Source organism: Etheostoma spectabile, chromosome 10 (genome assembly GCF_008692095.1).
Source record: "Etheostoma spectabile isolate EspeVRDwgs_2016 chromosome 10, UIUC_Espe_1.0, whole genome shotgun sequence".
Classification (NCBI taxonomy): domain Eukaryota; kingdom Metazoa; phylum Chordata; class Actinopteri; order Perciformes; family Percidae; genus Etheostoma; species Etheostoma spectabile.
In genome coordinates, this window is record NC_045742.1 from 14,239,105 (window position 1) to 14,252,997 (window position 13,893).

Sequence of the window (13,893 nt, forward strand, 5' to 3'; positions counted from 1 at the left end):
TGTACATTGTTTCTGTTAATGTATTGTATTAAGTGTCCATTTCATTATAATATTCAGCGGCTGTGGCTCAGTGGTAGAGCGGTTGCCTGCCAATCTGCGCATCAGAGTGTGAATGTGTGAATGTGTGAATGTGTGAATGTGTGAGAGTGTTTATCTGATGAGCAGGTGGCACCTTGTACGGCAGCCCCGGCCACAGTGTATGAATATGTGTGAATGGTGAATGTTTCCTGTAGATGTAAAAGCGCTTTGAGCAGTTGTTAAGACTGGAAAAGCGCTATATAAATACAGCACATTTACATTTACATTTACCATAAATAATTGAACATGCACATGTACAGTATTTTAAGTCCAGTTTTAAGTTACTTGAAAGTAACGTATTAATTACTTTTTGAAGTAACTAGTTACTTTTGTAATTTGTAACGGTGTATTTAATTTAGTTCCTTTTTAGAAGAAGTAACTAGTAACTGTAACTACTTACTTTTTAGAAGTAACTTGCCCAACATTGTTCATCGCTGAATGCATGAACAAGACACCGTGCAGGAAACGACCACATGAAAGCTTTGCTGCTAATTGCCATTTCCAGTAATAGAAACAGGATGTGAAATGCCAACAGTACCTTTGTTACAGTGTTATGTTACCGTCTGAGAGTGATAATTGTTGTACTGCTGTTTGAGTTATTTCCAAAAGGTGTACTTAAGTGTTCTACACAAAAGCATCCCATAATGATCCTAATGATTGATCAGACTGTGTTCACTGAAACAAGAAAAGGTAGCACTGCTGGGATCCACACGGTGGATTATTTCAAGAATGGAGAAGTGGAGTCCACCGACACAAAAGGATCACAACACACTTTCCTTACTTTTTGAAATGTTTCAGGCTTGTGAAAATGTGTTGGTTGTGATTTAGAATATTTTTCCCAAATCAAAATATTTGTAACAATGGGGAAGAGAACTACAGCTACACCAAGTAGTTTGGAAATTGATTAGACAACCAACAGAATTTTTATATTTTTATAATTGATGGACGATGTCATTTTTAAGCAGAAATGCCAAACCTATGCCTATCTGGTTCCAGCTTCTTCAGTGTGAGGATTTGCTGTTTTTCTCTTTTTTTTATACAAACTAAACTGTAAACTATATATATTTCGGTTTTGGACTGTTGGTCGAACAAAACAAGTCTGATGACGTCCACACAATCCCCGCCCCAGGCATCAAAACAATTGGCATATTATTAGATAATAAAAACAGTCGTTAGTCACAGCCCTAAAAAGAACATTCATGTGCATCTAATTACAACATAGGCAATATTGCAGTCAAAAACACCTACCGGTACTGCCAGGACTGCCTGAGCGTCTTACCTCTAATAGCACTCTGTGCACTTTCTTTAGGAACTCTTCATTGTTCTCATATTCCGGTACCAGCTCATCCGGTAGGTCTTGCCGTTGACCCAACTAAAGAGGGAATGAGACAGTAACAAGTGGTCAAACTGGGCAGTTGTAAATGTATTGGTGGGGGTTAATTGGTGGCAGAAGAGAACGTTTCATTTTCTTCACCTACTGGGGAACAATACACTAATGAAATAAAAACAATGACACAATGCCCAACACCCGCGTAATGGAATACTGTTTACTGGGGTATTAAGCCTTAGGAGTAAACCCTTCGTTAACCATTCCTTCATCTGCAACCACTGCTGTTGATACAAAGTATTCCACATTCACTCCTGTCCTATAACTGATTACAATGTGAGATTTTTCCAATTGATAAAACCATATTGCAACACAAGACAACATTTTATATGTGAATCAGTGAAGAGGAGGTAACAAAAATAACAGAACAAAACTTAACAAATCTTTTCTTAAATTATACAATAGTTATTTTTCCCTATTCCAATTAATGGATTGTTCCAAATAGAAGAATATCTTTGCTCATATTGACTTAACAGCTTAGAGGCTTTTGTCACGTCTCTCCGCAATGTCCCAAACCTTTAGCTGATGTTCATGTTTAATATGTCAGATATAACAAATTTTGACAGTCTCTGGTGCAGTGTGACTCACCTCCTCTGCAGCATGGACCAGAGCGCTCCACTCCAGTTTGGGGATCATGCGGGTGACAAACTGAGGGTTGAAGTCCACCTCATTCACCTTCACCTCAGTTGCCTGCTTAAAGAAAACAAAGCTTCCTCTGTAATTTGTTCCCTCCTATCACTGGCATAAAAAACTGTTTACTTTACAGGGACCAGTGAAGTGAGTTTCCCACACATTATAATTATGAACTACTGACAGGCGGGGCTTGGCGATATGGAAAAAATTAAATACCACGATATTTTCGACCAAATACCTCAATATCGATACCGCAACGATATTGTAGTGTTGATTGGTGGTGCTTTCACAAAATAGTTACACAATGAGATTTTTGATAAATAATAATCAGTAATGTGGATGTAATGACTAAGTGGGTCAAAGCAAATCATAGAACAGCTACAAAAGACTGCTAAGTTCAGAAACATCACTTTACTGTAATTTAGCCTTTAAAATCAGGAAAAGACACCACTTATGTAATTTTACTCTAAGACAATATCTAGTCTCATGTCTTGATATCAATGTCATATCGATATATTGCCCAGCTCTAGTGACAGATATAGTATAGTGTCACATACAAGCACTGCATTCTAGTAGTGTACATGCTATAGACAGGTTTTTAATGCTTATATTTCACATTGCTAATTCAGAAAACGCAAATTAAATGGCTGAGGGTAAATATATTGCACTAGTGTGTTATTTTACAGAAGTATCAACATATTCAACATAGAGATATTATTAAAAACTAGTATATAGGTACAGGTCTAATTCCAGTTATACCTATTTTAAAACAATCTGTTCATTTCTGCAGTTTAAGGAGAGGAAGTGCTATTCCCCAATTCAGCAACTTCCCCACTGTGGGACAAATAAAGGTTTTCTTATTTTTTCTTATCTAGCTTGCTAACCTCTAGCGTTAGTGAGCTTGTTATTGAACGTAAGACGGTAGGAGAATCATACAAACTATGCATGTTCAATATACTTCAAGTGAGTTTCTTTCTACACACAACATAAAGACTATGTGATGATTCAGCAGTGTTACTGTATATTCAATAAACAGTCTATGTGTGTCTATGGCGTTAGCCATGTAGCTAACATTAGCCAGGTGTTGACAGTTTACCTTGATGAGCAGCGGGTATCCTTTAGTGACTCCCTTCACGTGGGATGTTAACATGTTGTGCGTGAGCAGCTTCATGTTTACAAACTACTGTCACTAGTTCAATGTGGGTTTTTTTCCAGGTAAATGTACCCAGATTACTGTATCATCTACGTTAATCACGCTGTTGGGTTTACATGTGGACCGGAAGTTCCGCTGTTGCTTCGCTTAAAAAGTGCCTCGAAGTTTTAACTCGACTACCGTTGGTTCCATGGTTAAATATGTCTCTTTTTAGTAATCCCTTAAATGTAATTCACCACGCACCGAATCAAATTATAGCCAGTATAATTTGTTTCTTTCTAACTACAACAAGAATAGTATACGTATTACACGACTGGATTATTGTTACTGATGCATTAACGTGTTAACATATAAAATTGAGCTAATCTTAACAATTACATGTAGTTTTTGGTATTATAACAATAGGCCAGTCGACCACATTTTGTAACTAATTTAAACTGTAAAAGTGTGCAGAGAAACTTTAGGAAAAAAAAGTCAATAAAAAGACAGTATTCGCCCTGAAAAGTAATAGAGATGTCTAAAGTAAAGATTGATTGCCACAAACTGTACTTAATTACTGTACATGAGTAACAGCCATTGATGTTGATTAGCAGCAAAGATTTCAGGCAAAGATGGCGTTCTGTTTTTATACTCAAATTTTTTATTTTTTGTATTAATTTTGTATACTCCTTGTTTTTATATTATACAGGTCATTCATACAGTTTGATATAGTAAATAATAATTACACACAAGAGGTGTAACAAGCATCAACCTGTCACCCTTTATACTAAAACGTGAGACCACACACCACCACACACACACACACACACACACACACACACACACACCACACACACAACACACACACACACACACACACACACACACACACACACACACACACACACCTTCCTCTTAAACAAAAGATAAAAATGTAAAACTTTTTTTTAACCACAAAATGCTCACGTTCTCATCCTCCATCATCACCAGATTTACATCCTTTCAACTCTTATTTTGAAAACGAGTATGACAATACTTAATGTTATAACAGAATAAAAAACAAATAAAAAAAAACAAAAAAATGCAGGAAGGCAACTAAAGAAGAGAGCAAAGCAACTCTGAAGACAGAGGAGGGTTATTCAGTTCTACAGTCTTTAACTGTTGAAGGAAACAGAAGCACAAATGAGCTGTAATGCAGAAGGAAGAACCACTGGCTAATATCTGGAAAGCTGTCCGTGAGTTACAGACAACTGAAGGCTAACTTGACTCTGTGAAACTCTAAAATAATCCAATGTGCTACAGAGTTTACAGGCTTTGTGTGATCCGTTTATCTTTTTAGTCAGGAAACATGTTCTCAGTCAGGTATGTATCTATATGAGCCAGTATGTGTTATATTTGACAGTAGCAGGGAGGGTGAACCAAAGCTGAACCAATGACAATGTGTTGTGAATTGAGGGTGAAAACCATCCAGAGGGTGTTGGCAAAGGACACTTCATTAAAATATCTCCTTGTCTCTACTATGAGTGATCACTGGACAACACATCACATATTGCACCCATGAAGGGTATACTGTTCGCAGCTGGTGATGGGTGAATACAAAGAGAAGGAATTTCTGACATAAGTTCACCTTCTTCCTACTTCCTTAGTTCTTCTCCACGGACCTTGAAAGAAGGTGAAATTGTGCCAGAAAGCATTACCTTAAATAAGAATGCAAACAGTTTCAAGCAGCACAATTCAGAGTACATGGAGTGCCCACAATACATAAGTAAACCTTGAGGGTGATAATTCTACCCTGCCCTTGGTTGGATTGAAAATGAACTGTTGAGAGTGATGGTGATATGTTTGCGCAGACGATAAGGAGAATATGCAGACTTGTGTATTACTGAGGGAAGGAATATGGGGAGAGCTCTATGTATGCAAACAGAATGATTAAATCTGGTTAACTCCATGTATGATGGAGCCACATAAAACACTTGGTGTCAGTAACTGCAGTAGTCGTTAGTCGTTGCTTTGTTTTTGCATTGGAGCCAACACTGACTCATCAGTCCATACACACATGCAAATACACATTCAAACCCTAGATTTTCTCCTTTAGCCGAGACTTTCACAAATCATAATTGCACACACAAACACACGTTCTCTCTCACACACACACACAAAAAAAAGGTTGTCTTCATTCTTGGCCATCATCCGTGCGCCACTTCAGGAAATCCTCCTTCCGGGCGTCTGGTTTGATCTGGTTCCGCATGCCCCCGAGCAGATTGGAAGTGGCTTCAGAGGCCACTATTAAGGGTCGGACCACAGTGGGTGGGATCTGCCGCAAGACGCCGCCCACAGCGCCGGGTAGACCCTTCTGTTCGTGGCCACGGGATGCTACATCGCACAAGGTCTGAGCCGTGTCAATCACTCCCTGGATTGCAGAGAGAGTCCAGGGAGAGATTAGTCAAAAACATTAACTGTTTCAGTTAATTTACGCACATGCATAAGAGAAACAGTTGACTGGCTTCTTGATTAATGACCTCACAATTTCAGTTCCAAATTCAACAACCTGTTTACATGCATTGTGCATCACAACATATGATCTTTCATTTCAATCCTTGGGATGTGGCTAAATGTTCTGTGTCATTTGTAGGTGGACCTTCAGAATTGAATTCTATTCACTATCCATTGTTTACAAAGGCAAGAATGACAAATCATGCACATATTAGAAACCTGGTTTTATATATAAGTGTCCAAGAAATCTCTTTCTTCCGGAGACTAGCTGCAGAAATCTGATTTCTATAATCCCCAACCACGACTACAGTATGTAAACTGGGTTTCTCACATAATCAAATGACTACAGAGTCACTCCAGTTACACTACACTACCACAGTTACATTAGAAAGTAAGTAGAGTAAGCTGAAAGATGAGCACATATGACTGCTTATTTTTGGATTATGTTCTCTTGAAGGGTCCATAACCAATTTCGAGAAGGTAAGTTTGGGGACAAACCTCTCTGACGGTGTCGTAGGCCTTGGCTACACCTTCTCGGAGGTCTGCAGGCTGAGCAGCTCTGCGGGGCCGGTTCGAGGGGGCCCGGCCTTCTGTGATGGCAAAGCGATTCAGGGGTGGAGTTGGAGACAGGATGTCGTACACCGTCTCTGCTGTGGCCTGTAAGAGAAGCAGACAGATATCAAATACCAAAAGCCCTGCTTATCTTAAAATCCTTTAACAAGTTATCTCACACTTTTTTGCTACCTGAAACAAATTTCAGGCCATGGACCAAATCTAGCCTTTGATTCACAGTTGTGACCTGCGCTAAGAACCCTTCACAGACTAAGTACCTGTATGGCCTGCACCAGCCTGTTGCTGAGCTCCAGAGCAGCTGATGCTGTGGAGGTGCCGAAGGATGCTGCCCCCCTCTGGAGACCTCGAATAATGCGTCCGTCCTTCCTGTATTGCTCTATGGGCAACCAGAACAGATCCCTCACCCCATGGACTGGAAAAACGCAAAGAGGTAGAGAAGGGGGAAAAGGGAATGAACCAAGAGATAAAACAGGATAAAGAACATGTAACTGTTAAGCGGACACTGGCCCAATCCCAAAGTCCGGACTCACAGACTGTGGTGCACGTTCTCGCAAAAGTCGTAAGGGCTTAGGGTTGTACCAATGTGGAATTTCAAAGGGCGTGAGGGTTTGAGTACACACTTAATGAGACCTTTCCGTGAGACTGTATCGATGCAGACTTCCCCAAAGGGAATAACCCACAGTTCAAAGCGTTGTGACGTATACCGCGGAGACCACGGGGAAATCCAGAAATCACAAAAGTAAACGACAGCACAACACACGACCATGGAACGGAACGGACCTGTTGTCCTTCTTGTAAAACAAGAATTAGAAAATTCGGAATCAGGCAGCCGTCTCCTGTGACTTGGCCACGTGGAAAGCAACAAACTTAAAATGAAAATACCCAAATCTGCAAGTGTCGGCAACATCTTTGTTATTACGTCGCCAAGGTAACATGTGATCTCGTGACGTGCTGTCCCAACCCCCTTTATACCTATCTGAGCCCATGTGGCCTCACACACTCACTCACTTTGCACCCAAGATCAATTAAGTCTGTGAGTCTTTTGTCCTCAGGGCTCACTTTGGGATTGTGGCACTTTGTACAACAGTGTGTTTGGAGCAGTTTCAACTTACACAGCTGGACAACCGAGTGCATAGGGCCAACACCTCCTAGAATGCCTGGCAGCTGATTCTTCCTGATGTCCGTCAGCCACTCGGTGACGGCGTACTGGATCACTTTGTCCACACCGAGGAGACTAGAAAGTGTTGCAGAAGAAAGACTATAAAAAACTTGCATCTGAAAGCTCAACTGGTTTGCCTTCCAAACATTGTAATCTAGTCTCAGAAAACTATGTAGCTCTAGCAATCACTGATTTGTGTTGATATGGAAGTGTGTACTGGTTATTTACCCGTGTCTGCAGCAGAGCCTCTTCAACTTCAACTCAGAACAGTTTAACTGGGCCAGACCGATCAAAATCCCTGCAAACGTTCCCTATGAAACAAAGAGTAGGACAGAAGGAGTGTGAAAATAAAGTCAGCAAGGACAATTATTTCCAGATCTAATACACATGAGTAACAGATGAGCTGTTTGAGTGACCTCTCACCTGTTCAATGGCAACATGCTTGCCCTGATAGTCCAGCCAGATAGGCACTTCAGAGGTGAATCGGAACTCCCTGACAATAGCAGGTGAGGAAGATTAAATGTTAGCGATTAACAATTTAAACCTTTATTTATCATAGACAAATTGTGAGTATTTTTCACAACTTTACACAAGCTTTATTGTTTGTAACATAACCGTTATTCCTTTTGTTTGTAAAAGCAGAATCAGACTCTCTCCGAGCCTTCTAATAAGTTGGTGTTTATGTACCGGAAGTAGATTGGCTGGTCGGAGGAGGAGGTGGAGCCGGCAGAGGAGGAGCTCTGCTCGCTAAAGGTTGTTTCCACAGAAGCTGTGAGGTCAGGTCCCAGACCAGCGGCTGACTCTGCCTCCTCAGATGCCTTCTGGGAGGAGTCTGCCTTCACTGAAACATTAAAAAAAAAAACATAAAACATTGAAAAATACATATTAACCAAAGTGTGTCTTAATTACCTTGAGTAATCATTCATCATGTACTGTGATGATATGCAGTCCTTACTGTATATAGACTTGACTCCAAAAAAAGCAGCTTAGCATTTATACTATTAGATATTTTTGTGAAATGTTGGCATAATTAGCATAAAGATTCTTGAGTTATGGCCTAAAATGTGTTTTGTGAGGTCAAAGTGGTCTTAAACTTTAACCACCAAAATCTAATCAGTTCATCCTTAAGTCCAAGTGGAAGTTTGTGCCAAATTTGAAGAAGAAAGTCCATCCAGGGGGTCCCGAAATCCAAAGAATGGGACGGATAACCCAAAAACATCATCAGACTTAGCTCACCTTCAGTTGCAAGGTCCACAGGCAGGTAAGGGTTAACAAAGGAAGCTAAATTGCTGAAAAAGTCCTTCAGGAAAAACAATGCATCCTGGACAGGGGGAAAAAAGGCTGATTAGATGTGCAGAAGTTACATGGAGGAATCACAATGGAAAATCAACATTACCTTTTTGGAAGTAAAATAATTCAGTTCTAGTGCTGGTATGATCATTTTTGGTCATTTTTGATTGTCAAATTATTATGCCAAATCATTTTTGCAAACATAGCTGAAGCTTTCATAGAAGAGATTTAAATAAAGCTCAAAACAGAGAACTTTTATGGTCTTCATTTTCTACACAGTAAAAATTAAAATTACTCTACCAATGTACTCTGAGACTGGATTTGGATGGAAAAGATTTCACTTTTAAAATTGAGTCTTAGGAGCTGGAGTTACCTGGTCAACGTTTAGTCGTAGAGGCAGCAGGCTGACTCGAAGACAGCACTCTGGTCCACCCAGGCCAGACTCTGGACACACCTGCAGGGCCTTCACTGTCAGCTACAAAAAGAAAACACACAATCAATATCATATACATGAAATAATCAATTTTTTTGTCTTTTACTAGTCCTCCGGATATAAAAAGAACCAGCCCCCTCACACTTCCCCACCTAATTTTTCCTGCCTCCTACTAAACAAGAACACTCTAAGCTGCATCAACGTTATGTCAAACAGTTGTTGCCTTTGTACTCGTTTTACCATGACTGTACAGGATTACAAGACAAGTGGGGATTTGCAACATCAGGTTGGCCTGGTACTAGTCAGGTAGCTTAAATCACAGAACACCCCTCCAACATCTGTAAGTTCAGTAGTTTATACATTAAAGACTCCCACTGTCTGTCCTCCCTGCCTTCCCTCCCGGTCTGCTGTCTTACCATGTTGGAGTGGGCCCGGCGAGGCATGCTCTCGCTGGTGTAGAGGTAGAGGAATTTGTTGATTTGTGAGGAGGCCAGTCGGTCTCGAACTTCCAGCTCCTGGACAATGAACACCTGTCTGGAGAGTAGCTGCTCACAACCGGGACCAACCCCGACTGCCACTGACCCTTCCCCATCCTGCCCAGCGGCTGCCACCGGGTAGGACTCATGCTGGAAGGACACCTGGATGACAAAACAGGAGGAATGTGTAGAAAAAGTTCCTGTTTGGGGGTTCTGTTGAAGCTGTAGAGCTACTATGAAAGTTATAGCACTTTTAAAGAAGTACAGTTTAGGTTCAAGTTGAATTTAAAGTAATAGTTTGAAATTTTGTTGCTTCCTTGCCAAAAGTTGGATGAGAATCAATACCACTTGCTGTACATATCTGTATGATATATACTGCATGTGTAGTCAGCAGCTGGTTAGATTAGCTCAGCGTAAAGACTGGAAGCACAGGGAAACAGAAATTCTGGCTCAGTCCAAAAGTATCTAAATCTGCCTTAAAACACCAACACCATAAAAGCATGAGTTAAATACACAAATGCTTAGTACGTTCTTTGTCAAATCACTTCATTATTTGCTAAAGAAATCTATATTAATATGAACTAACTCACAACCACTTCTAGTCTCAGTTTCATCTCGTTTCAGCTGACACACACATGGTGAATATATAAATAAACACCTTGGTGAGCTGGATCTCCATCAGCAGTGAATGCTGACGTCCGCTGCCTCCGGCCCAGCGCCAGGAGTTCTGGGGACGAGAGGGAGCGACAGAGCGAGACGGAGAACCACGAACACCAGCGGGGACGGAACGACCTCTGTAGAGAGGATGACAGAGAAGGTGAGAACAACAGTAAAAAGAAAGGAGAGGAAAACGGAACAAAAAACATACGCAGGTGAAAGATTCTCATGACCCTTGATGTGTATATATAGTATAAGTAACTACATTTCTGTGCATCTGATAACCTATTTGTGGCCTTGTGTGTGCATGTGTTACCGGTTTGTGTGCTGGGCATGTATGGACATGGGCTTGCTGCCGAAGTCCTTGCCCCCATAGAGATGCCAGACCACAGAGATCTCCCGCAGCACCACCCTGCTCTGGGGCACCGGGAAGCGGCTAGGGGCTCTGAGCAGGTCGGAGCTGCCTCGTGGCCTGGAGAAGTGACTCTCCTTCACTTTGATGGGGCCCTGAGACAACACTGTCACCACGGGCTCCCCGTCCCTGGGCTGTAACAAATCCCACGTGTGGACATTTTGTGAATAAGTAGCTATGAGTCACGCTATGAGGGAATTTGAGCTAATGGGGAAGAAAATGTGTATAAGACAGACCAAACAGGACCATAAAAGCATAAGGAGAAACTCACAGAAATGCCCATCCCGGGAGCTTCCAAGATACAAAAGTCGTCATTGTCGGTAGAGCCCTCGGAGCCTTCTTCTGACATTGTATCTGCCTGTGCCTCCATTGCTGTGGCAACCATTCCATCAAGCTCAGGGTCCTCGCCCTGCAGGACGGAGGGGCTGCGTTTCTGAGCTTCACCTGGAAACAGGTATACGGAGACAGGCGAGCCCCTCGGCATGGAGGGTGAACCTGGACAAATGTCCATCAGTCAGGTTAAGAAATGAAAAACAACAAGCAAAGATTTGTGGGCTACTCAAGCTGTTACATAGACTAAAAACATCCTGAGCACATGGGTACGGTGCATACAGATGTGGATTACCCTGTTCTTACTGTAGGTTTTATTGTTGCATTAGTGAAATCTTGGGATGTTGAGATATGTAAAAAAAGAAGAGACAAACTCTTCAGTACCTGGATCTAAATTCTCTTCTTGGTGGCTCTTCTCTGTGTCAATTAAGGCATCAGCAAGATCATACTGGTTGATCTCAGCAGTTTCAGCTGGAGGGCAGGGAAGCAATGACGCAGGACTTTCTGACAGCTAACAAGACAGAATATTACAGAAGAATATTATTTGGCATCTTTAAACCACATTTCAACATTTATGGAACATTTCAACATTTCTCGTCATCAACCATTCCATTCATTCTCTATGCATTATGTAGGGAATTATATGTACTATACCATAGTACTACATAGCAACCAATATTCTTTTCTGAGTAGAGTTAAAATGCACGTTTTACACTTTTAACTCTTTCACTTATTACACTTAATATTTTACTTAACACTATAAGAGCAGAGATTTAATGTTATAATAACAGACTATAAAGTCACCTGAGACACATTTGTCAATGTAAATAAATTAACTTGAGGTGCTGAAATAGTCTGAAGCCATTATTTAACCAATTTGTCATGTAAATTCTCTAGTGAAAACTTACTGGTAATTTCTGACCAGCGATTTCGGTAGGTGAGGTGTGTCGTGGCGGAGGGTGCAGGTCACCCTGGGAGACCAGGTACTGCAGCAGATTGACCAGGGCAGCACAGGAATCAGCACAGGTATGAAGGTGAACCACATTGTTGGAGCATCGGAGCTCAAAGAGAGGCTGTGACTGGAACAAACAGAGCAAGTATTTAAATTAATAACAGAGAGAGAATCAATAAAAGGTGGTGACAGAGAGAGTTGTAATGCGAAAGGAGGGAGGATGCGAAAAGAGGAAAACTACAAACTAAATAATAAAAAAGGTTTAAAAAAACAAAAACAAAAAAAAAACACCTTAACACTATAGACTAGAATGGATACAGCAAATGCCTCCAAGAAAAGAACAGACTGTGCAAATGGACTTACAACACATTGTTACATAACAGTCTGTAAACTGACCTCTCTCATATGTGTACACCTTGTTACTGATTGGCCAAAAGGACAGCTGCATCATTGTGGTTATTGTTGCCTTGTTGGTTTTGGTTTCATGTCCAACTGAAAAGGGATCCTAGTTTTAAATTGCTATCTGAAGCTATTATTATAGTGAAACTTTGTTATAGTATAACAAATATTTATAAACACAGGGCCTGAGCTTGTTAGTGGTTTTCATAGGAAACTGAACTAAATTATAATGTTTTGTTTACGTTCACATTTCTCTGGCTGGCAGTTATTTATTTTGCTGTATGCTTTATTGCTGTTGTGTAAATAGGAAGAAAACTCACCAGCTTGCCCGTATCGCTGCCTTTCCATGTGGTGATGGCGAGCTCCAGCAGGTCAATGTCCAGAACACACACATAGTCTGTGTGACACAAAGACAAAACGGTTTGTCATTAGAGTGATTCTTGTTAATGTTAGTAATATTAACTACTGTATTGGCCTAAATGTAAGACTGATTGTAAGATGACCTCAAGGGAATCAGCATTAACTAGGAGAGGAGCTGTTCTGTTGTTGGCTTTCAGTTTAACAACAGCTCTGATATCAATCACACTTGTCCTGTTTGGAAAGTTTCCCTCTTCCAAGGGTAAGGTATGTGTAGACGCAGCTAACAAATTATTTTATGTGTCACTTGGAAGAGTCTGAGAACAGCATCATAGAGGCTTTGAACAGCCCTAGGAAGAGCTGCACTCGGTACTCATCTTGGCTCAAAAAACACTGGCAAGATAGAATGGTGAATTGTTGTGGTTTTGTCTTGTATGTCTTATTTTCTTTCTTTTTTATTGATACGGACCCTTATGTGAGTCTGAATTGAAAACATCCTGACACTTTTGACTTGTTTTCACTCATCAGGAATTTATTTGAACATGTTACATAAACAGACTAAAACTCGTAGTAACACTGGACTTCCTACATACTCTTAATGCTGAATAACTAACAGACACACTATACAGAGACATGAAGAAACTCTTAGGGCTGCAAACAACTAAATGCAACACTCCTGAGCAACAGCTTCACTTTCTGTGAAGAAACGGCGTATTTTCTACAACTTTTCTGTAACAAACATGTACCCACACGTGTATCATGTGTCTTACCTCTCCTCAAGTCCACAGTGTCGCTCTCACATTTGTCAGAGAGGTAGAGAGCAGAGTCATCCAGGATGAATCTGACCACAGCATAACAAAAACACAACTTAGACAAAGATCTTACACTGGGAGTCACCAGCTCATATATTGCGGTACAAAGTGACAGCAGCATTTTAAAAAATATTTACAGCGCTCATTATCACTCTAACATCTAATATTGTAATATTGGGGGTCAACTTTCTTATTTTTGTTTCGTTTTGTTATTTAAAGGTCCCATGACATTGTGCTCTTTGAATGCTTATATAAAGGCCTTAGTGGTCCCCTAATACTGTATCTGTAGTCTCTTTCCCAAAATTCAGCCTTGGTGCAGA

The 13,893-nt window shown here is 40.7% G+C and overlaps 2 protein-coding genes across 5 annotated transcripts in view; both read right to left on the reverse strand.

Moving 5' to 3' along the window:
* Positions 1 to 3,441, reverse strand: part of trmt112 (tRNA methyltransferase activator subunit 11-2) — a 6,084-nt gene extending 2,643 nt beyond the window's left edge. For 2 of the 3 annotated variants that reach the window (XR_004333901.1, XM_032528340.1), the window contains exons 1-3: positions 3,195 to 3,406; positions 2,054 to 2,158; positions 1,358 to 1,450 (exon numbers count right to left, since the gene is read on the reverse strand). Coding sequence is in view for 2 of the 3 variants with exons in the window: in XM_032528340.1 (XP_032384231.1) it covers positions 1,358 to 1,450; positions 2,054 to 2,158; positions 3,195 to 3,269 (273 nt within the window). In the remaining variant the exon portion in view is untranslated. Of the gene's footprint in view, positions 1 to 1,357; positions 1,451 to 2,053; positions 2,159 to 3,194 lie in introns of all 3 variants that reach the window. The other variant, XM_032528341.1, reaches the window with a different exon arrangement.
* Positions 3,442 to 4,179: 738 nt separating this feature from the next.
* atg2a (autophagy related 2A) overlaps positions 4,180 to 13,893 on the reverse strand; it is a 25,785-nt gene continuing 16,071 nt past the window's right edge. For both annotated transcript variants that reach the window (XM_032528258.1, XM_032528257.1), the window contains exons 26-42: positions 13,532 to 13,602; positions 12,725 to 12,801; positions 11,962 to 12,132; positions 11,438 to 11,564; positions 10,995 to 11,218; positions 10,628 to 10,857; positions 10,313 to 10,448; positions 9,595 to 9,816; positions 9,119 to 9,220; positions 8,692 to 8,776; positions 8,143 to 8,296; positions 7,879 to 7,948; positions 7,684 to 7,766; positions 7,409 to 7,530; positions 6,554 to 6,708; positions 6,222 to 6,380; positions 4,180 to 5,640 (exon numbers count right to left, since the gene is read on the reverse strand). In XM_032528258.1, coding sequence (XP_032384149.1) covers positions 5,404 to 5,640; positions 6,222 to 6,380; positions 6,554 to 6,708; positions 7,409 to 7,530; positions 7,684 to 7,766; positions 7,879 to 7,948; positions 8,143 to 8,296; positions 8,692 to 8,776; positions 9,119 to 9,220; positions 9,595 to 9,816; positions 10,313 to 10,448; positions 10,628 to 10,857; positions 10,995 to 11,218; positions 11,438 to 11,564; positions 11,962 to 12,132; positions 12,725 to 12,801; positions 13,532 to 13,602 — 2,425 coding nt within the window. In that variant the 3' untranslated portion in view covers positions 4,180 to 5,403. The remainder of the gene's footprint in view (positions 5,641 to 6,221; positions 6,381 to 6,553; positions 6,709 to 7,408; positions 7,531 to 7,683; positions 7,767 to 7,878; positions 7,949 to 8,142; positions 8,297 to 8,691; positions 8,777 to 9,118; positions 9,221 to 9,594; positions 9,817 to 10,312; positions 10,449 to 10,627; positions 10,858 to 10,994; positions 11,219 to 11,437; positions 11,565 to 11,961; positions 12,133 to 12,724; positions 12,802 to 13,531; positions 13,603 to 13,893) is intronic.